At 42.0% G+C, this 22,132-nt stretch overlaps 6 protein-coding genes across 6 annotated transcripts; 1 reads left to right on the top strand and 5 right to left on the bottom strand.

Moving 5' to 3' along the window:
- Positions 1-4,460: 4,460 nt before the first annotated feature.
- On the bottom strand, positions 4,461-5,028 carry LOC133111224 (histone H3). Its single transcript, XM_061221414.1, has one exon. The coding sequence runs from the start codon at positions 5,022-5,024 to the stop codon at positions 4,614-4,616; it is 411 nt and encodes a 136-aa protein (XP_061077398.1). The 5' UTR covers positions 5,025-5,028; the 3' UTR covers positions 4,461-4,613.
- Positions 5,029-6,186: 1,158 nt separating this feature from the next.
- LOC133111216 (histone H1-like) lies at positions 6,187-6,828 on the bottom strand. Its single transcript, XM_061221406.1, has one exon. It carries the CDS (start codon positions 6,826-6,828, stop codon positions 6,187-6,189), a length of 642 nt encoding a protein of 213 aa, XP_061077390.1.
- A 7,659-nt stretch (positions 6,829-14,487) lies between these two features.
- On the top strand, positions 14,488-14,874 carry LOC133111237 (histone H2A-like). Its single transcript, XM_061221426.1, has one exon. It carries the CDS (start codon positions 14,488-14,490, stop codon positions 14,872-14,874), a length of 387 nt encoding a protein of 128 aa, XP_061077410.1.
- Positions 14,875-15,747: 873 nt separating this feature from the next.
- Positions 15,748-16,226, bottom strand: LOC133111258 (histone H2B-like). The gene has a single exon (XM_061221444.1). It carries the CDS (start codon positions 16,136-16,138, stop codon positions 15,764-15,766), a length of 375 nt encoding a protein of 124 aa, XP_061077428.1. The 5' UTR covers positions 16,139-16,226; the 3' UTR covers positions 15,748-15,763.
- A 1,004-nt stretch (positions 16,227-17,230) lies between these two features.
- On the bottom strand, positions 17,231-17,605 carry LOC133111254 (histone H2B-like). Its single transcript, XM_061221441.1, has one exon. The coding sequence runs from the start codon at positions 17,603-17,605 to the stop codon at positions 17,231-17,233; it is 375 nt and encodes a 124-aa protein (XP_061077425.1).
- A 1,024-nt stretch (positions 17,606-18,629) lies between these two features.
- Positions 18,630-18,967, bottom strand: LOC133111264 (histone H4). Its single transcript, XM_061221451.1, has one exon. It carries the CDS (start codon positions 18,961-18,963, stop codon positions 18,652-18,654), a length of 312 nt encoding a protein of 103 aa, XP_061077435.1. The 5' UTR covers positions 18,964-18,967; the 3' UTR covers positions 18,630-18,651.
- Positions 18,968-22,132: the final 3,165 nt, after the last annotated feature.

Genomic DNA, 22,132 nt, shown 5'->3' with positions numbered 1-22,132 from the left:
TCGTGTGCATTATAAAAGGTTTGTATGCAAATATTCAGGACCTTCTCTGCGAGCGACATTAGACTGATTCTCATTGGTGGCTGCTCGTAGACAAAATTTTGTAGTTGACTCTATTGGCTGATCCCATAAGGCCATCCTCCTTCGGAACAAAGGAACGCGGTCTCCTTTTTAACCCCGCGTCTCCGATTTTCTTACATTTATTACATTTAATTAAGTCGAAATATGTATTCAGTTATCTACATTCTAAGCAAAGTCAATTATATTATCACTTTGAACGATAAGTTGCTTAAGACAACGGTCACAAAAACGTGTTGATATTAGCAACTTATCTGTGTCGTCCAAAAAGAACTTAAAATAAAAAAGTGGTTCTACAAACGTTAAAGGTTTGTTTAGCATACAACATACATTTTTATTTAACATATGTTCACACATATATCAGAACATATGTTCTGACATTATTTATCGACAGCAAGGTACGGGGTAGATAGTTCTGACATTACTTATTTTGAAACGTACCAAGAATCCATGCAAGCCCAGTGTATTGAATGAGGTGTACTGTCACACACGTGAGAGTTAGTGGTCCGTGGATCTGGACGGGAGTGTGGTCGCTGGTCACACAAGTTTACGGTATTTTATTTAAGTGATTTTTATCTGCATTATTTTATTTATATAACAAACTGTCATGGATGTGTTGCTTAAGCGTACACCCCACAGCGTGGCTGTATGTTTTAATGGCGAGTGTGACAGCAACACGGACAGCCAAAAGTGTCCCTTGTAAAATTGTTCATGCGCACACATCGTTTTATATAGACGGTTTCGGCTTTTCGTTTATGTTAAGATAAAGTTTTAATACAGATTTACCTGCATAACAGTGCAAAACTGTAGTAGTTGTGCTTCAGGTGAAAGTCTTGGTTTAAACGTACAGCAAAAATTGTAATGTAGTACAGGGGACTGTTTAAACGACGGCCCTTCCGGCTTACATCCGAGTGTGAGTAACGTGTATGGATACGTGTAATTTAATTGGTTTAACAGATACAGAAATGGATACGAGTAACACACTACTCGCTCACCCCTAATATTTACACACATGAACACTGTTCCCTTAAATTATATTAATTACATTATTGGCATTTGGCAGACGCTCTTATCCAGAGCGACGTACAACAAAGTGCATACCCATAACCAGGGATAAGTTCGCTGAAAGACCCTAGAGGTAAGTACAATTTCAACTGCTACCTGTACAACAATGCCTTATTAAGGCAAATCAAGTGCGAAAAGCTCATTTAACGAGTACTTATCCCTGGAAAGTGATGATGTTTGGGACAGGCCAAAAAAAATACGGCAATATTGCTCAGGACAAAGGAGTTCATTTGCTGACAGAAAAGCCTTTGATGAACATTCTTTGTGTTTTTTGCTTGTAAAATCACTGTACAGTCTGTTATTTTATCAATATTGGCTGAGAGACACTGTGCATTTAAGCATTTCCATGCCCCTCTCGCACGCGCAGCAGAAACGGAACGTTATCACTGACCGTAAGTGTGAAAGGAGAGAACCTGAGAAATGACTGAAGAGGCTCCAGCTCCCGCCGCAGCCGTCCCGGCGAAGGCTCCCAAGAATGGATGACAGCCCATAGGTGTCTCCCCACCAGGACTTTTAAATGGTAAATGGTTGGCATTTATATAGCGCCTTTATCCAAAGCGCTGTACAATTGTTGCTTCTCATTCCACCCATTCATACACACACTCACACACCGACGGCGATTGGCTGCCATGCAAGGCACCAACCAGCTTGTCGGGAGCATTTGGGGGTTAAGTGTCTTGCTCAGGGACACTTCGACACAGCCCGGGCGGGGAACAAACCGGCAACCCTCCGACTGCCAGACGACTGCTCTTACTGCCTGAGCCAATGTCGCCCCACTTTTATGTACCGCCGGCACTTAGCCCTGACTGAACACTGCCCCCACGGATGCACTGACTCAGAACACATTCACCACCTGTTCTGGGAGTGCTCCGTGGCCAGGCGGGTCCGGGGCCTTGTTTGTTTCTCTGTCTCCCTAAGCAGGTTCCTGCCGAGGTCCTCCCTGATGGCTGAGGGCATCCTCTACGGTCCGCCGGGGGGATGCAAGACCACCCAGCTCCAGCGTCAGTGGAGGATCATTAACACCGTGAAGCAGGTCCTGGGGGAGACGAGGAACGTCAAGGTCTACCAAAAAACATCTGTAGACCTGGTCACTCTCCGGAGGAGTATCCAAAACCTCCTCCAAGATGGTGTGTTGTTGGACTTCCGTCAAATTAAGACTTTACACTGGAAATAACTGGTCCCCCCACAAGAGGGGCATTTGGACCTCAGCACCTGCTCTAAACCTGAGAAAAATGTACCTTTTTTCTTTACATCTGTGCCCTGTGGGATTTTTAATCAACTTTTTGTGTCTTTAAATTTTGTATTGATTATGTTAAATTCTGGTAAAGCTTGGAGTTTCTTATTTGTAATTAATTGTCAAAACATCTTTTGTTTAAGCTTGTTTAGTTTTCCTTATTTAATTATGTATGTAAAATCTTTTCACCCTTAGTTCATTTTTGTTGCTGTGTTAAAATGATTTATTTGATTAATTGAATGTGTTTTAAAAAGATTTTTAATTGTAAAGAAACTTGTAAACCAATAAAAACCCATGTAGCCATCTATTCAATCTGTTTTAAAAAAAGAAAATCTTTTTAAACTGTAAAGAAAATTTGAAACCCAAATAAAACCAATCTTTTCAGAGCTGGCCACATTTTCTATGAAAAGCAGAATTTCCATGTGTCTCTGACGTTTGTAGATTCGTAAGGGTCCTATTTAAAATGCTGTGCGCTTTGCTACTATATACATAGCAATTTGTGACAATATGCTATTTAGGGATTCCCTTACGGACTGTATTTGTTAAAATACAGCAACGTGTAGACTACCTATACTTTCTTGTTTCTAACGTAACTCGTCCAAAGACCGACGCATTACCAGTAGGTTAAAGGCGAAATACAGATGTTCCCATTAAATAGGGCTTTCAGTTAAGTTTGTCTTTCATGGTAACATTTTCTTTTGAATCTGAAGGTGTTTGTCATGGTAACCTGCTACAAGGCCTTTATTAACCTTGCTGTGCTTATTAGGGAAGAAGCCGAGCTACACCAAGGTGTCTTCAAAGGAAGTCGCTGCAATAATCCGCAAGGCTGTAAGAATTCGGGCAGATGCAAAATATGTGAAATAGAAAGGTGATCCATGTTGTAAACATACCTTTATATGTTATATTTTGGGCAAGGTAACATTACATCCTCCATCAGTCTCTTAGATATTCCATTTGAGCCCATGTGTGCAAATCTCATTTTTGAAAATTGTTTCCTCTCTTCTCGTCTGTATCTCATTGTTCCCACTGCTCCTGTCCCTTCACTCTTCCATTGGATGTCATTTTGTGAGCCTTGTGCAGTAATGTGTCATCCACATCATTTCAGATCTATATTAGTTCCTGATTTCAAAAAAATGTTTCAAATAAATGTCTTAGATCTTTCCTTATTACTGCCTTTAAAAACATTTAAATACAAGTGGTGAACATAGCCTATTTTTATATTTGTAAACAAACAACAGCGTTGCAGTGTAGACGACAACATTTATATATAAATCCGATCAGCCTGTGACTGTACTGACTGGATGAGCCCTCCGGGTTCAGAAGACTTCTGAAGGTATAGGGGCCAAATCAATTTCATCAAATTAACCTGCCGTTGTTGATTAATCAGTCAATATGCCAAATGTGAACTTATGCTGTATATATATCTGTTTTCACTGTAATAAAGCAAACATGATGTGTGCAATGTTTAAATTTTTGGCATCCAATTCAAATACTTCTTTGGATTTCTTTGGACCATTCATTCAATCGTTACCATAACACCAGACCAATCAGTGGAAGATGGACTCCCAGTCCACCTGGATTCCTTTCCAAGATTTCTTCATTGTGGTGTTTTTATTTATTTATGTAAATCATGTTTCTGATGCTGTTTATATATATATTTTTTAAAAAAAGGCTATCAAATAAAATTAAAATAAACTGAATGGCTGTCCAGTCTGACCTAAATTAACGCTCTTGGTTTTTCACCTTGTTGCCGTTGTCTTCATGTACAATTTCTTATTTAACTTTAATATGTGTAAAAAGCTAAAATGACTCTTCATGTCACGCAAATTGGAAAAGTTATTGGCCTATGACTATGTTCACTGAGTTTATTGATGGCATAAGAAATCCTATTTATATGAAAGGATGCACACTAGAGAAAGAGGGAATCAAAATCACCTACGTTGGAAACGGTATGCGAAGATGAAGTAGGCTACAATAAGTCCGTAATTGTCCGTAAAAGTATTTGTTCATTGGTTTAACATATTCAACGTTTATTAATGAACCAGTGCAGCGGTTGCACCAGCGGAAAAAAAAAATCCGGGTCCTGTTCAGACAAATTATTCCACAACCTAAGACACGTCGAGACAAAGCCAGAAAAAACCGCAAATAAACGGACATGGAGAAATTTGCTGCTATAAGAAGTACGGAGGTGGCTCTCAAAAGAGCCTTTGTCGTTTAAATTATGGGTTCACGAACAATCTTAAGCGCGTTCTCCGCGAATGCGGCGGGCCAGCTGGATATCCTTAGGCATGATGGTCACTCGCTTAGCGTGAATGGCGCACAGGTTGGTGTCCTCGAACAGACCAACCAGATAAGCCTCACTGGCCTCCTGCAGAGCCATCACAGCGGAGCTTTGGAAGCGGAGATCGGTCTTAAAATCCTGAGCGATCTCTCGCACAAGGCGCTGGAAGGGCAGCTTGCGAATCAAAAGTTCAGTAGACTTCTGATAGCGGCGGATTTCTCGCAAAGCTACAGTTCCTGGCCTGTAACGATGAGGTTTCTTCACGCCGCCTGTTGCAGGCGCGCTCTTACGTGCAGCCTTAGTGGCGAGCTGCTTCCTGGGCGCTTTGCCACCGGTAGATTTACGTGCGGTCTGCTTGGTTCTAGCCATTGCTTCTTACTTGAGTACTGGTTTTCTAAATTCCGTTCCAGGCCCGGCATTCGCCTTTAAAGCATACCATCCCGAAGCTGATTGGATAGGCATTTACGGATGCTCATTGGCCCCGACTCTGCCTTCATTCCCCGAGCCTATTGGGTCGTTTTTTCGACTTCCTTTGTCGCCAACAATGGAAACTTCTCAGCCTTGAAGTTAATAATATTAATAAATAATCAGCCTTGCACGGCTGACTTGGGTGACCAGAAATACTGCCGACATATGTCTGATGTGTTAAATTTAGATCACAGGGATGACACAAATCGATTGCATGACTAAAGTATGGTTTTGAGTGCACCATGCTTAAAATCATTGCTGGGGACCGAAGAACGGAAGGTCTAAGGCAGAGGTGTCCAATCTTATCCTAAAAGGGCCGGCGTGGGTGCAGGTTTTTGTTTTAACCCAGCAGTAACACACCTGATTATACTAATGAACTAATCGTGGTCTTTAATCAAGACCTTGATGAGTAGAATCAGCTGTCTTAGTCCTGTGCGAAAACAACAACACCGGCCCTTTCTGGATAAGATTGGGCAGATCTAAGCTCTAAAGGCAGATTATTTTGTCAGGGAATTTATTTACAAGACAAAGTTATACATGAGGCTATTTTGTGATTGTAAATCATTATTGCATTACGTCCACCTATTGGCTGCAGCGTTGATGAGATTTCGTCCAATGAAATCGGAACACATTTTTTTCGACGTAGCAAGCAGCATAGACCAGCTGAATTGAATCGTAACCCCCGCAGTACTTTCTAAAAAGCTGAAAATGTAATTTTTTGCAGGATTGTTGAGTTTAAATACGAGATGATACTTGGTAACTTTGAACCTAAATATCGATATTCATTCAATAATAAGAATTTATTATGAACCATTGAATAGAGACCGGTAAGCGTATTTGAACATATGCCATCAGTATAGGCGACAAATTCAACTCGCTGGAGTGGTGCCTTATAATAAATAGCTTTAAAAAGAGGAAATATTAGTCGGTTACCTTTATGCCCATATGAAAGCATATTATCAATTTAAAAATGGAAATTACTTGCACGTTCAAGAAAGTTTGGATGGCTCTTAAAAGAGCCTTTTATACTTGTGAAATGACGTTGCAGGAGACGTACACCAATTCACTTCTTCTTGGGAGCGGTTTTCTTTGTTTTGACGGGCTTAGCTTTCGCCACTTTTGTCTTGGCTGCCTTGATTTTCTTAGGACTCTTGGTCGGCTTCTTTGCCGCAGTTGCTGCCTTCTTACTTTTCTTCGGACTCTTTGCAGGCTTCTTAGCCACTGCTGGCTTCTTAGCCGCTGTCGTCTTCTTGGCCTTCTTTGGGCTCTTCTTCACCTTACGTGTAGCGGCCTTCTTCGGTGACTTTTTCGCCACAGGCTTCTTTGCTACCGCCTTTTTGGCCGCAACGGCCTTCTTAACCTTAGGGACCGCTTTCTTGGCAGGCTTCTTTTCAAGCGGCTTCTTGTTGAGCTTAAAGGAGCCAGAGGCACCGGTTCCCTTAACCTGAAGCAGGGTCTGCTTGGTCACCAGGCTACAAAGTGCCAGCTTTACCCGCGAATTGTTTTTCGCTACGTCGTAGCCGTCGGCGGCCAGAGATTTCTTCACGGCAGCCAGGGACACGCCACTCCTCTCCTTGGAAGCAGCAACTGCCTTCACGATCAATTCTCCAACGCTGGGCCCCGCTTTCCTGGGCTTGCTTGCAGCTTTCTTCTTGGGAGCCTTCGCCGGGACGGCTGCGGCGGGAGCTGGAGCCTCTTCTGCCATTTCTCAGGTTCTCTCCTTTCCACTTACGGTCAGTGATAACGTTCCGTTTCTGCTGCGCGTGCGACAGGGGGATGGACTTAAATGCGATGTGAGAACCGTGTAGACTCAACCATCCCGGTACAGCGTCTCTCAGCTCCTGAAAACTCGACTCACTTGTGTTTTCTCTTCTCCGATAGTGAGAATATAACACGATCTGAAGTTATTTTACAAGCAAAAAAACACCGAAGAATGTCCACCAAAGGCCTTCTGTCAACAAATTAACTACTGTGTCCTCAGCAATATTGCCGTATTTTCTCCAGCCTGTCCAAAACATCGCCACTTGCCACGGATAAGTACTAGTTAAACGTGCTTATCGCACTCGATTATACTCTCAAAATGAGCAAACATGTCATGTCCTCATTTCATTTTTTGTTCATGAATAACAGAAGCTCCGTGTAAAAACAGAAAACATTAAAGACCCGTTCCATACCAAAGTGTGGCTTTAAAGCAGGACGTCCATCTTTGACAGTAAAGCACAGTGCATATCTATGCTGAGTTTTCATCCAAGCTGCAGCATATCAAGCTGAAACCATTGTTTGTACCAAACTCATTTCCTCATTAATATACTGCTGTGTTAATGGGTCTGCTCTTCCAAGTATAAAGTGTGATCTTGTTTGAATCATGCCCATGCAGTTGCTGAACAAAATTTTGCTGATGTCTCGGAGTGCCCTTGCATATTTAGTTTTCATCCAGTGTGTGCATCCTGCCCTTTCATCCATAATATAATAAGTAATGTAACGCCTTTGGGGGTAGATAAGGATATTACACGGCATAAATGGCAACAATCAAATCAAAATAATAAAGTTTAAAAAAAAATTCTCGCAGAAATCATGAACTTACATTAAAAGCTAGTTTGAGCAACAGTTGGAAATGTTGGATGTCTTTCCAAGCAATTATCCTCCAACAAAGGTTATAGAAAGTATTTTTTCAAGTTCCATAGTTTAGTGCTACAGAATAGAATTCAAATAGAATGCATGTTCATAAACCATTTGCTTCTGCTGGGCCTGGGATTTAATCAAAATGAGTCTTTAACTCATGCTTATTATTAAAAGCAATATATTTTCCTATTTTTCCTGAAAGTCAGCAATCACTACAATTAACTCACCAAACTGATCTGTGAAGAAATGGTGTCATACTTCAGTTAACATTAAAAGTTAAGGATAACCATTGATTAAATACAGCCTTTTGTAATTTCAGTTTTTAGTGCTTATTATATTGACCACTTTCAGTTTTTATTAATTCACGGCTGTCAGTCTCAGTTACAGTATTTTCCATCTAAAAGTTATTTTTATGCATTCCTGAAATGCAAATGGTATATTCATACTTTAGATCATTAATTGATATGTGGCATTAAGAGGATACATCATTTTGTTGAATTATGAATAACAATTGTACATTTGTAAAAAGTCAATAATCACTGGACAATTCCCGTTGCTTGGAAATGTAGAATATTTAAACTGTAGGCAAACTCCTCGGCAAAATCTCTGTACATCCCTCTCCAAATTGCATGTCCATCCGATCTCTAATTGAAAAGAAACTACCACAACCTCTACAGCTCTACAGATTACAAACTTCAATCATAATGTAATCATTTGTAAAATCCCATTTTTTAAAAGTCTCACAATTGTGGAAATAACTCCCTATGGAGCTCAGCACTGCAGAATCACTGGCCATTTTGTGCACAAACTCCAGGGACACCAGTTAATGCCCTGCCCTATCAAATCTTTGCCAAAGACATTATAGATATTTGACATAATTGAGAGAGCGCAAAAATGTTGAACTACGTGTCATCTCATGTGGGTTAACTTGTTCCTGATAAGAGAGTTGATGTCCTACCCAAAGCATAATAACCCAGGAAACTTCATTGTAGATTTAACAAGAAGAGAGCCATTGATCTTATATTACATTTCATTTAGTAGACACTTTTATCCAAAGTCACAAAATTCTTATATATTGTGATTATTTATACAACTTTCGCCAGATTCATGAAAGACACGTAAACACATTTTTTTCCGTATTCACGTGTGTATGTTGATAAATACCAATTAATCTTAAATCAAAGGCGCATGCACAAATTTTGGATAAGCATAAATTAACTCCCCTAAAACACCATATCTGGAATTTAGGCTTTTTAAAGATAGTCAAAAAAAGAAAAAAGCTTCTCTGAAGTAGAGATTGAAGTTATTTTAATGTAAGCACAAGTCAAAAACATACATACATGGTTTAAACTACGTGCTTAAACCATTTTTTTTTTTCACAATTAAAAATGCTTTAAACTGTATAAACTTGTCTATAAACACTTATTAGTGCATTTTTTTGTTATTTAAATAATTCGGCACTCACTGGCGTTCATGATCACGTCTATCACGGCTATAGAATTTTTTATAGAATTTTTCATATAAAATAATAATGAAGACCCACCATATTTAAAAATGCTATTCCGACATTAGTTTCACCACATACAGTACCATGTAATTCCAACAGAGCGTAGAAGGGTGAAACTGATGTCGGATTAGATTCCACGCATCTGTAATTATGGCAGTGGGCTTTATTTCTGGAGCATCTGTTTAGATAGTGCACCCCCCCCCCCCCAAAAGCTTAAATTAAAAAATTAAACTTTTGAATGGAATTCACTTACGATTATCTGCTTATATAAGTACACATATCATATAATTAAATATTAACTGTTTATAGACAAGTAGATGAAAGCATTTTTAATCATGAAAAACAGGTGGTTGGCTGATCAGTATATTTTATTTCAGTTATGTAAGCAGTGAATTGTCAGAGCTATGGAAGACTAAAGCCTGGCAATATAGCCAAGCTGTTGTAATCTCTTTCTCAAGTAACATGAACTATGCAACAGGTAAAAAGAAAATGGTTTCACATTTGGCACTTTCTTTCCCACAGTGATGTCTGCAAGGCAGCAGTTTCAGCTCCACCAACCATATAATTATGTGAACATATTATTACTTCGCTAGCAACTTTTCTGTCATGTATTGTTATTTAATGTATCTGTATTTATGTTACAGAGCTAAATACACTGCTCAAAAAAAATCAGGGAACACTTAAGTGTTGTGACAGTGAATTTATGCATCATAATGTTTATTGTTTGTGTCTATCTGGTATGGCTGTTTGCCATGTTCTGGCATATCTCATTTATTGTGGTGATAACCTGTGTCCAGGTTATTGTGGAGTCTACTCACCCCCTGACCATGCTCACCCATAGGCCTCCCCTCCTGACTGCCTGGGAGGTTCCGTCCTTGAGAGGTGGCAGTAGGTGTTCTTACCCCAGGGGGATGTTGTAGCCCCCTTTGGAGAGTCCGGGCCGGGACTAGCTGGTCCCTAATGGATTGTGGGTAAAATATGGTGTTTTGTTGAAGATTTTCTTTGTGGTACACTGATTTTAATAGTTGCGTTGCGGGTTTGGGAAGGGGATTAGGCCTGTCTAAAGATTTAGAATTTAGAATTATTTTTGTGTTCGACTGTATTATTTGTCTTCTTGTGTTGACTGTGGCAGGTTATTGCTGGATTTGGAGGTTGGCTAGGTGTATGCTGTGATTGTACTGTTGTTGGTGATCTGAGGATGAGGAGTGTGACCCCTCCACCACGAGTCAGGCTCCTCCTTTACTGTGGTGACAGAGGATTGAATAACAGGGGGTGCTGTTGAAGTGGGGGTTACAGAAATCCAGACTCCATCCTCATCCAGGACCCTCCTGGCTTCGCATTTAACTTTCCCATAGCTGCCCAACCACGTACTCACATCATGGTCCTACACAGTTTCATTGAAAAACTGCACAGTGACCACTTTGCTTTCCATGTCGGGCAGGGGCTCGACTTGGAAGTTACTGAGGGGAGACCTGTTCTTCCCCTCTCTAAAGAGGTTCCAGAACCTCTCCAGGACATTAGCATTCTTGAAGCTAACTTCAAAAATATCAGCATTCCCTGGAACCTTCACCAGGCAGTTCAGGTCGCCTGGCACGAAGCCCATGGCTCGCTGAAGCACTGCCCGGCTAAACTCCAGGCGGGTCATACCTGTCACTCTCCTCTGGCTGTTGGCTGTTGGGGCAGCAGCATTGGTTCCCCCCCTAGTGGACGCTGGCTCGGTGGCGCCCTCCACAGCTGCGCCATTCGCCCCGTGCTCCACCAGGGGGCCTACCCTGTCGCTGCTGCCCCCCTCTCCGCTGTTCAGGAGGGTTAGCCGGACGGCATTGTGGCGCCGCACACCTGGCTGAGCCGCCGTCGCCATTCCTGCTGGGGGCCGGAGTCCAGCTGTGGGCAGAGAACAGAGAAACGCCTGAGGTTGATGGCCTGTCCCAGGGGGACCGAACTTGCAGGGGGAGCCGCTAGTGAACCTCCCTTCCGATGGGGGGGGCGCCAGGCGTTGGTCCGATACTCTGGAAAATAACTCCGGTCCAGATCCAAAGGGCGCCACCGTCTTCGGGGGGAGGTCCACGGATCCCCCTTTCTGCCTGCTCCTCAGGACTCGTCCTCCGGAGGGGCTCCGCTTGCCCTGCTGCAGGGCCTGAAAACCAGAGGGAGAGGCAGGGGGGAGAAACCGGTGAAGGCCCAGCATTAGCAGGGATTAGTTCCTTTGCTCCACTCTCTCCAGCTACCCGATGGCAGTTTGTGGGTTTGTGGGTTTGTGGGTATGTGGGTATCAGTGGAGGCTGGTGACTTCCAGAATTGAGGAGGCCATTTTTTTCCGCTTGCTCACTTCACTCGCGATGGAATGTTCCCTGTTCTCTTATCTGTCTTTGTGCTGGCCAAAGGCATACTATTTGGAGTGTAAGCTACAGTCAGAAAGTTCTGGCTGATGAAATTCATTGTGCAGAGCTTAGCCTTGTGCCTTCCTGAAGAAATGACATTGCTGTAAGTCTATGAGCCTGCCTGATAATTAAGCTGAGAAATGACATTTGGATGTAATATAAATGCCAAGTGAACATGTGTAAAAGGCAGGAATTTTAATTATGTAGTTAAAAACAATTTTGTTTAGCTTACATTTTTCATTCTTCTACAGCTTCAACATGTAATCACCAATTTAATCAAGTTTAGCATATAAAAAAGATAAGATAACACTTTCTTTATCATATGTAGTTTTATTCAATATATTTAATATAAAATATGTAAAAATATGGTTCCAGTTGGCTTTATCTAACGTTAACGTTATCCACTAGAGGGCAGCACTCTATTCGTATTTAGAGTGAATTTCCTCACAGAGCAACAATTCAGTAATTTGATATGGAAGATTATTAAATTGACTTGTAATAAAACAAAATGGACTACATTAAAAATAAAACTGTTCAATAAATCCCAAATGGTGTCTAACATGACCTATTGAATGTCATTCTCACTCCCTAGTATCTGGAATCTGCATATCTCCAGCCCAAGATCTCAAATTACGCCAGAATCTCGCCGACTTCCGAGGTTTTAAGCAAAAGTATTTGGCCAAATGAGCTATAAACTTCAGGGATGATAGCCAGGGGTGTAAATTTCCTGAAAAGCACAAGTTGATAGGACACTCGTAGCCACTATGGCGAGTGTTTGACTGAAGTGACTGGCGAATTCTCAAAATGGCTTCTGTGTTGAATAGGAAAGGAAAGGATAGTTGATTCCAAATGAACCAGTAGCATGTGATTGGACGAACAAAATGTCAATCTTTCAGCCCTGGACACAATGCATGGTGAGGCCAGGCCTCCGTTGCCCACCCATTTTCAGTGATCTGGCCAATCACATATTGGCATGAAAAAAAATGCATTACATTGACTTCTATGAGAAGCTAATTTCCTAGGGGAGGCCTGGCCTCCCTTAATACAAACTGATAGGGAAATCTGGCCTGTTGCTTTACAATTGCAATATTGGGTTTTAGCCATGGGAAAATTTAGATTTATGAACAAAACTAAAATAATATGAATATAAAAAATAAAAAATATGTTTTTTGTTAAAATAAATAAATAAAATAAATATATTTATTGTTTTTTTAAATCTCTCTCTTCTCTCAAATTATTGGGGAGGCCAGGCCTCCTCCACCTCTATGGAGGAGCCTCCACTGGTGGGTATGTGGGTGTGAGTGTGTAAGTGAATGGTGTGTGTGTGTGCCCTGCCATGGACTGGCAACCTGTCCAGGGTGTATTCCTGCCTTTCGCCCAATGCATGCTGGGATAGGCTCCAGCCCCCCTGCGACCCTGTTCAGGATAAGCGGGTTAAGATAATGGATGGATGGATAGGGCTGCAACAATTAGTCGATGACGTTGACCATGTAATTTCAGTGATTTGGATATTCATAACCGAACAATAATATGGTGCTTTGCACACTGTGCAAAGACGAAACAGCAGATCACAGCAGCACGACGGCCATGCACGAACACCTCAAAAGAAAGCATCTAGGAGCTGTGATGCTAGGTTATCCAGTTTGCTATTGTTATGCATATGTAGCTTTGTAACGTTGTCAAAATTACTATTCATAGACAAGTCATTGAATGAGCTGTATTAAATTATAGTGTGCTGGTTGCACGATTTTAGTGAAATTAACCTAAAACACATACATGTTTGAAATCTAGCTAGAGTCCTTGTTTTAATGTGAATTGTACAGCCATGATAATTGATGGAATTGGACTGGACTGTTGGAATTGTTATAACACCACAGTTACCCAACGGCTGTGTGGATCTTATTGTGGCTACACCGGGGATCGAACCATTAGGCTACTGAGTAACTCTGCCCACGGTTTTACATTCCATAAATGACATCAGGGAACGAGCGTTTTGTAAAACAAACAAAAGGCATTATCAGCAGCTGTTACAATTCTCAATGTAAATATGTATATCCTTATATATATAGTCTTAAAAAATCTTGTCGAAATGAACGATTTGTAAGGTAAGATTAATAACGTCTCTGAGTTTACTTATGTGCCGTCTTTGCAGTAGAAATGGCGGATGCTCAAAGTCATAACATGCGCAACATGTGTAATCTAATTAGTACGCAATGAATGAGTCACATTCGAAATAGAAATAACTGAATAAATATGTTGATTCAACAAATTTGAATTTCAATGATTCCATGTCCAAGTTCAATGTTTACTATCATTCTAATAAACACATAGCCTCATGGCTAAGTAACCATGTGCACACTGCGTAGCGCAAAGACCAACACGAATACAATCTTACGCAAATTGTGCATGAGCATGTAGCTACAGGCATAGATAAATTGTATATAATAAAAAACAATGTCATAGAAATTTGTGGGTGTTATATTATTTCAAGAGAATAAAGTAGCTATAATGAGTCAATACATTAAAAGCAGTAAGACATCTTACTTCAAAAACATGTCAATACAACTGCAAATTGTAAATTACCCTAAGTAAATTAATCATTTAATCGATCAACTAATCGATAAAATAATCGTCAGATTAATTGAAAACAAAATAATCGTTGCAGCCAAACATTTCGATGATCCGTTTGAGGTTCAGATTCAATCCAATTGGTCTGTGCTGCTAGCTACGTCGAAAAAAATGTCATTGGACGAAATCTCATCAACGCTGCAGCCAATAGGTGGACAGAATGTTGCTATAAGGAAGACGCTCGCCGGGAGCCAGCCTTATTCTCTGTACTGACTAGACGTTGAAAATGAGTGGCAGGGGCAAGACTGGTGGTAAAACGAGAGCAAAGGCTAAAACTCGCTCATCGAGGGCTGGGCTCCAGTTCCCGGTTGGTCGCGTTCACCGACTGCTGCGTAAAGGCAACTATGCCGAGCGTGTTGGTGCCGGTGCTCCAGTTTATCTGGCCGCTGTGCTCGAATATCTGACCGCTGAGATCTTGGAGTTGGCTGGTAACGCTGCCCGAGATAACAAGAAAACCCGCATCATTCCTAGACATCTGCAGCTGGCAGTACGGAACGACGAAGAGTTGAATAAGCTTCTTGGAGGCGTCACTATCGCTCAAGGCGGTGTACTGCCCAACATCCAAGCTGTGCTGCTCCCCAAGAAGACCGAAAAGGCTGTGAAGGGAAAGTAATTCATGCATCACTCCTAAGAGGACCATTCACACCCAAAGGCTCTTTTCAGAGCCACCCTACTCTTCTATAAAGCGCGAAAATCTGCCATTTTATTTTGAGCCTTTTGTTTTCCCGCGCTTTAACATAGTGAAATGATTAAGTCACAAAATTGCCTTCGTTCTCAGGTTAAGTTAAAAAAAAAAAAAAAAGCATTCGCTTGTCCTTCCATTCTTCGTGAATTAACGTGTCCCCAGCAATCATTTTAACCAATGCAATCGATTGATGTCATCCGTGTGACTTAAATTTTACAAGCCAAACTAAAGGATGTGTGTCAATGTGTCATCTCTTTTGGTGATCGAATCATTGGTCTAAAATCCACTTTTTCCCACTTTGTTGGAATCAATGCTAAAAAAAGCTGGCTGGGAGCTACCATAAAACCCGGTGAAGTATAATCTGAGAATTTGGATAAGCCAGTTTAAAAAAACTTGAGTGCAGTCACAGGCTAATCGAATGTAATATACAAGTAAAATCTAAAAATATATACATTTAATCAGGAACCAATATGGCCTACATTTAAAATGCGGATTACTGCACCATGTTTAAACAATCAACAAAAAATTATGCCATGAGGCAATGAAAACAGAATCGTTATAGGCATTCATTTAAAGATTGAAATCAGGGATTTTTATTTAAAATTGGCATCTTGCCCAAAATACCAGTTATAACTTAAGAAAAAAAAAAGCTGATAAACGCCATTTACTTGCCTTTTAGCTCCTCAGAAGCACAGCGTTAAGTCTTACATTTCAGGATACATGACTAACAAGAGAACCAATCGAAGAATTTATGCCTTTTTTAAATGGTGTGGGTGGCTCTTAAAAGAGCCTTTGGTTTCATATGCTTCATCACAGGTTACTTGGAGCTGGTGTACTTTGTGACGGCCTTTGTACCCTCAGACACTGCGTGTTTGGCCAGCTCTCCTGGCAGCAGAAGGCGCACTGCAGTCTGGATCTCCCTTGAGCTGATGGTAGAACGCTTATTGTAGTGAGCCAAACGGGAAGACTCACCAGCGATACGCTCAAAAATGTCGTTCACAAAGGAGTTCATGATACCCATAGCTTTGGAAGAGATACCAGTATCAGGATGCACTTGCTTCAAGACCTTGTACACGTAGATCGCATAGCTCTCCTTCCTGGTCTTTCTACGTTTCTTTCCTCCCTTCGCAGTAGTCTTGGAGACGGCTTTCTTTGAGCCCTTCTTGGCCGCGGATTTTACTTGCTCAGGCATTTCGCACGGTAACGTGACGATCCTGCGATCCTGTCCCGTATTTCAAGTGTTTGCCCAACGATCTATGCAAATTTGCATGCGCTTTTTACCGATGACGTCAGACCAGTTCTCATTGGAAGCTGTTTTTGCACGACATTATTTACAAAATGTATTGGTTGAATGGCGGGGAAACAAAAGAACGGTCTTCTTCCTTTTGAACAAAGGAAATGCCCTTTTTTAAAATTATTATTATTTCTAATCCGCTTGACATTCATTCTTACACTTTGTAAAACATTTTTTTATTAATTCTTAATGTGGGTTACTCTGCTGTTACCTACATTCAAACTAAGGTACATTACACTCCCCTTGAGCAATACTTTGCTTTAACCAATATTCACATAACTTGAACATTTGTGCATTATGCCTGTGCCGCCCAAACAATAGGTTACACATGCATTAATCCCAACAGGGGGTTTTCTACAAACGTTTATATTTGGTTCATGTTAGCGGCACGACTTGATTATTTTAGATGATTATTTTAGATTGTGGCACCAATACGCCGATGGATACAAAGGAGCGAGTAATCCAGCGACTTCAATTGACGGTGAACTGGTGTAGTTCTGTTACTTCTGAAGCACATTGGGATGCAGTGAAGCAAAATTGGCCCGTGAAGGATACCGTGAACACTCTAGCGAGGCAGCCCTTAGATTCAAAATAACCATTAAATCAGGGCGGGTTGCCTCTTGAAAACCGTAATCTTTGGGCGACGAGAGATGATTTTAATCTCACTACGTACGGTGGCTAGCAAGTGTCTATTTCATTGCTGCAGTGAAACGAATACTCTTTAACACAATAGTTTGGATTTTTAAAGAGCGTTATGAATCGTTATCCATAAAATACTGTACAATACATTTTACATGTATATATGCACGTTTATATGACCAGCGCACCAAATATACCAAGAAAATAATGCATTTACCGTGCTGTCTTCGCAATAACTACCGATAGGTTTACTACAAACCAACATGTTAGAGAAACGTGGAAATTATGCTTTTCATAGAAAACGTGGGAGGCTCTTAAAAGAACCTTTGGGTAAAGCATCATTGCGCTAGTTTACTTGGAGCTGGTGTACTTCGTGACAGCCTTTGTACCTTCAGACACTGCGTGTTTAGCCAGCTCTCCTGGCAGCAGAAGGCGCACTGCAGTCTGGATCTCCCTTGAAGTAATGGTAGAACGCTTGTTGTAATGAGTCAAACGGGAAGACTCGCCAGCAATACGTTCAAAAATGTCGTTGACAAACGAGTTCATGATGCCCATAGCCTTGGATGAAATTCCGGTATCAGGATGCACTTGCTTCAACACCTTGTACACGTAGATAGCGTAGCTCTCCTTCCTGGACTTTCTACGCTTCTTCCCTCCTTTCGCAGCGGTCTTAGCAACGGCTTTCTTCGACCCCTTCTTGGGCGCAGATTTCGCGGGCTCAGGCATTTTTCTACAGGCGAAAAAACGACTTGTCCCGCCTCACCCGTTCGTGTGCATTATAAAAGCTCTGTATGCAAATATTCAGGCCCTTCTCTGCGAGCAACGTCAGACGGATCCTCATTGGAGGCCGCGCGAAGACCAAATTTTGTAGTAGACTATTGGCTGATCCTTAAAGGCCGTCCTCCTTCGGAAAGAAGGAGCCCACACTGTATTCTTTTTAACCCCGCGACTCCCATTTCCTTTTCGAACATTTGATGAATTCAAATTATTACGATTTTTTAAAATCTGCATTCTCAGCAAAGTCACTTTCAGCAATACATTGCTTAAAACAATTCTCACATAACGTGTTCATTTTTTCAACTTACCTGTCCCGTCCGAATTTAAATTAAATAAATGTATGTTTAGTACACAATATGCATCAAATTTTTATCTAACATGACAAGTTTCGATTGCAGCTACTTCCCCAATAAGCAGAACGAGATAGCAGGCAAGCTTGCCATGAAACACCTTCAGATTGAAGGGAAAATGTTACCATTAAATAATTTTAAATTAAGGGAACATCTGCATTTAACTTTTAAAGTACTGGTAACATTTCGGTCGTTGGGCGAGTCTCCTTTTACATTATTGGCATTTGGCAGACGTACAAACTAAGCAGGACACAATCCTCCCCTGGAGGGATGCGGGGTTAAGGGCCTTGCTCAAGGGCCCAACGGCTGTGCGGATCTTATTGTGGCTACACCGGGATTCGAACCACCGACTTTGCGACCATGCGTGCCCCAGTCGTTTACCTTAACCACTACACTACAGGCCGCTAACCTACACGTTACTGCCTTCTACAAATGCCAACGTTAAGGGAATCCACAAATAGCATATTGCATTTACCATAAATCACTATGTACGGAATTATGCGTACTGCATTTTAAACACCGAAACCCTTTATGAATCTAAGCACACACGAAGAAACAAGGAAACGTTGCTTTTCATGGAAAACGTGGATGGCTCTAAAAAGAGCCTTTGGGTTGTTCCAGAACGGAGTTATGATGGTGAAGCTTTTACCCACCGAAACCGTACAGAGTGCGACCCTGACGCTTCAGAGCATAAACTACATCCATAGCAGTGACGGTCTTTCTCTTGGCGTGCTCAGTGTAGGTGACGGCATCGCGGATCACATTCTCCAAAAACACCTTCAGGACTCCACGAGTCTCTTCGTAGATGAGACCGGATATACGCTTTACTCCTCCACGGCGAGCCAAACGACGAATCGCTGGCTTAGTAATGCCCTGGATATTGTCACGGAGAACTTTGCGATGGCGCTTAGCGCCTCCTTTTCCAAGCCCTTTTCCACCTTTACCGCGACCAGACATTCTTTCAAACAATAGCACAGAAAATACGATACCAGTATCCAGAACCACATGCATACGAATAAATGTGCACAAAGACGACCTGATTGAAGCCAGGATCAGCGAAGAGGCGGTTCTACATAAAGCCCGCCTCCAACCCTCCAAGCCTTATATTGGGGATTTAACTGAATACCAAACAAGTCGCTTGAATAAAACAAAACATCTTCTTATCAACAGTAATCGTAATCATAATAGCGCTAGACTGTAAAAAGGCAAGGTTGAAAATAACCCAAACTGCATCGTTTTTGGGAACATACTGCTGGGTAAATATGGGACAGAACACACGCTGGGTTGATTTTACTTAGCAACTTGGTTAGACTGAAAACAAATAGATTGCTGGGTTAAATCTTATCCAAATATCGGGGTATCTTTCTGTCATTCTGTTCTGTTGATAATTTTCCCACCACTGCTGGACCCACACTTATAAACCTGTTTAAAACTGAAATTTATTTTCCTTGAATATAATAAGGCACTACTGATTCTTTAATGTATCACATAGTAGACTTCCATTGCCAATTTTGTATGACAATGGGCTTGTACAAGCCTGGTAATATGCAATTCAAATCTAAACAAAATATTATGCATTCATAAACATTCAAGTGCCTGAAAAATGAATTTCTCTTTGTAAAGCAATATTCCCACCATCTGCACTTTGATTTCATAGCATTTTTCACAGATGTGAGCATTCAATGATATTTCTCAACTTGAGACTTGAATTGGACTCTCGCATAGACTTCAGATTTAACTTGAACTTTCGTGAGCAAAACTGTAGACAAATTGAATAGGTAAGTGGCCAAAGAGGAAATAAGAGCAATGCACATAACCATACTCACAGCTGTTGTGGAGGAAAAGGTCCCACAACACTAGGGCTGCTGGCAAACTTCACTCCCTGCCTATTCTTACTTTCAAGACTTGAAATACATGGTTAAGCTTTTCTACAAGGTGGACTTGGTTTTTACTTTAAATTGTAATTAATAACTGACATCAAAGAGTAATGTTCCATTCATGTTCATGAAAAATTATTACATTAAACTGGTTAATTTATGTTCTATTTCTTAAAATCATCTTACATCAATCAAAAACTTTTACGAAATTAAAGGCAATGTTGTATGTTTATAAATGTACACAGCTCTACTTCTAATTATTGGGACATGGCCAACTATTTTTTAGAATATATTTTGTCATCATTAATATTTTAATAAAGATTTTGCATATTTTAATAAACAAAGTCTACATTGAAAGCAATCTAGTTTTTCTTCACTATTATTGAGAAATGCTTTCACAGAACAGCAAGATTTGAAGGCTATTTGCGAGTACTCACATTAGGTCAAATGGTACACCTCTGCAGCAATTCTTCAGGCAAATATGTTGCCCAAAATTAATCAGACTTGGCCGGCTTGCCAAGGGAAGAAGTAAAAAAGTTTTAAAAAAATCTTTAATATGTCTTTAACCAAGCTATGGTGTGACTGGGTTGTTTGCACGTCACGCTCATCCCCTTTCATTCCATCTGTTACATATGCTGCAATAGTGTAGCACCCTGGGGCTTTATGCTGCAATAGTGTAGCACCCTGGGGCTTTATGCTGCCATAGCGTAGCACCCTGGGGCTTTATGCTGCCATAGCGTAGCACCCTGGGGCTTTATGCTGCCATAGTGTAGCACCCTGGGGCTTTATGCTGCCATAGTGTAGCACCCTGGGGCTTTATGCTGCCATAGTGTAGCACCCTGGGGCTTTATGCTGCCATAGCGTAGCACCCTGGGGCTTTACATATGCTGCCATAGTGTAGCACCCTGGGGCTTTATGCTGCCATAGTGTAGCACCCTGGGGCTTTATGCTGCCATAGTGTAGCACCCTGGGGCTTTATGCTGCCATAGCGTAGCACCCTGGGGCTTTACATATGCTGCCATAGTGTAGCACCCTGGAGCTTTATGCTGCCATAGTGTAGCACCCTGGGGCTTTATGCTGCCATAGTGTAGCACCCTGGGGCTTTATGCTGCCATAGTGTAGCACCCTGGGGCTTTATGCTGCCATAGTGTAGCACCCTGGGGCTTTATGCTGCCATAGTGTAGCACCCTGGGGCTTTATGCTGCCATAGTGTAGCACCCTGGAGCTTTATGCTGCCATAGTGTAGCACCCTGGGGCTTTACATATGCTGCCATAGTGTAGCACCCTGGGGCTTTATGCTGCCATAGTGTAGCACCCTGGGGCTTTACATATGCTGCCATAGTGTAGCACCCTGGGGCTTTATGCTGCCATAGCGTAGCACCCTGGGGCTTTATGCTGCCATAGTGTAGCACCCTGGGGCTTTACATATGCTGCCATAGCGTAGCACCCTGGGGCTTTATGCTGCCATAGTGTAGCACCCTGGGGCTTTATGCTGCCATAGTGTAGCACCCTGGGGCTTTATGCTGCCATAGTGTAGCACCCTGGGGCTTTATGCTGCAATAGTGTAGCACCCTGGAGCTTTATGCTGCCATAGCGTAGCACCCTGGGGCTTTATGCTGCCATAGCGTAGCACCCTGGGGCTTTATGCTGCCATAGTGTAGCACCCTGGGGCTTTATGCTGCCATAGCGTAGCACCCTGGGGCTTTATGCTGCCATAGTGTAGCACCCTGGGGCTTTATGCTGCCATAGTGTAGCACCCTGGGGCTTTATGCTGCCATAGTGTAGCACCCTGGGGCTTTATGCTGCCATAGTGTAGCACCCTGGGGCTTTATGCTGCCATAGTGTAGCACCCTGGGGCTTTATGCTGCCATAGTGTAGCACCCTGGGGCTTTACATATGCTGCCATAGTGTAGCACCCTGGGGCTTTATGCTGCCATAGTGTAGCACCCTGGGGCTTTATGCTGCCATAGTGTAGCACCCTGGGGCTTTATGCTGCCATAGCGTAGCACCCTGGGGCTTTATGCTGCCATAGTGTAGCACCCTGGGGCTTTATGCTGCCATAGTGTAGCACCCTGGGGCTTTATGCTGCCATAGCGTAGCACCCTGGGGCTTTATGCTGCCATAGCGTAGCACCCTGGGGCTTTATGCTGCCATAGTGTAGCACCCTGGAGCTTTATGCTGCCATAGTGTAGCACCCTGGGGCTTTATGCTGCCATAGCGTAGCACCCTGGGGCTTTATGCTGCCATAG

This window comes from Conger conger, chromosome 15 (genome assembly GCF_963514075.1).
Source record: "Conger conger chromosome 15, fConCon1.1, whole genome shotgun sequence".
Classification (NCBI taxonomy): Eukaryota; Metazoa; Chordata; class Actinopteri; order Anguilliformes; family Congridae; genus Conger; species Conger conger.
This window is presented reverse-complemented; position numbering and strand designations above follow the sequence as displayed.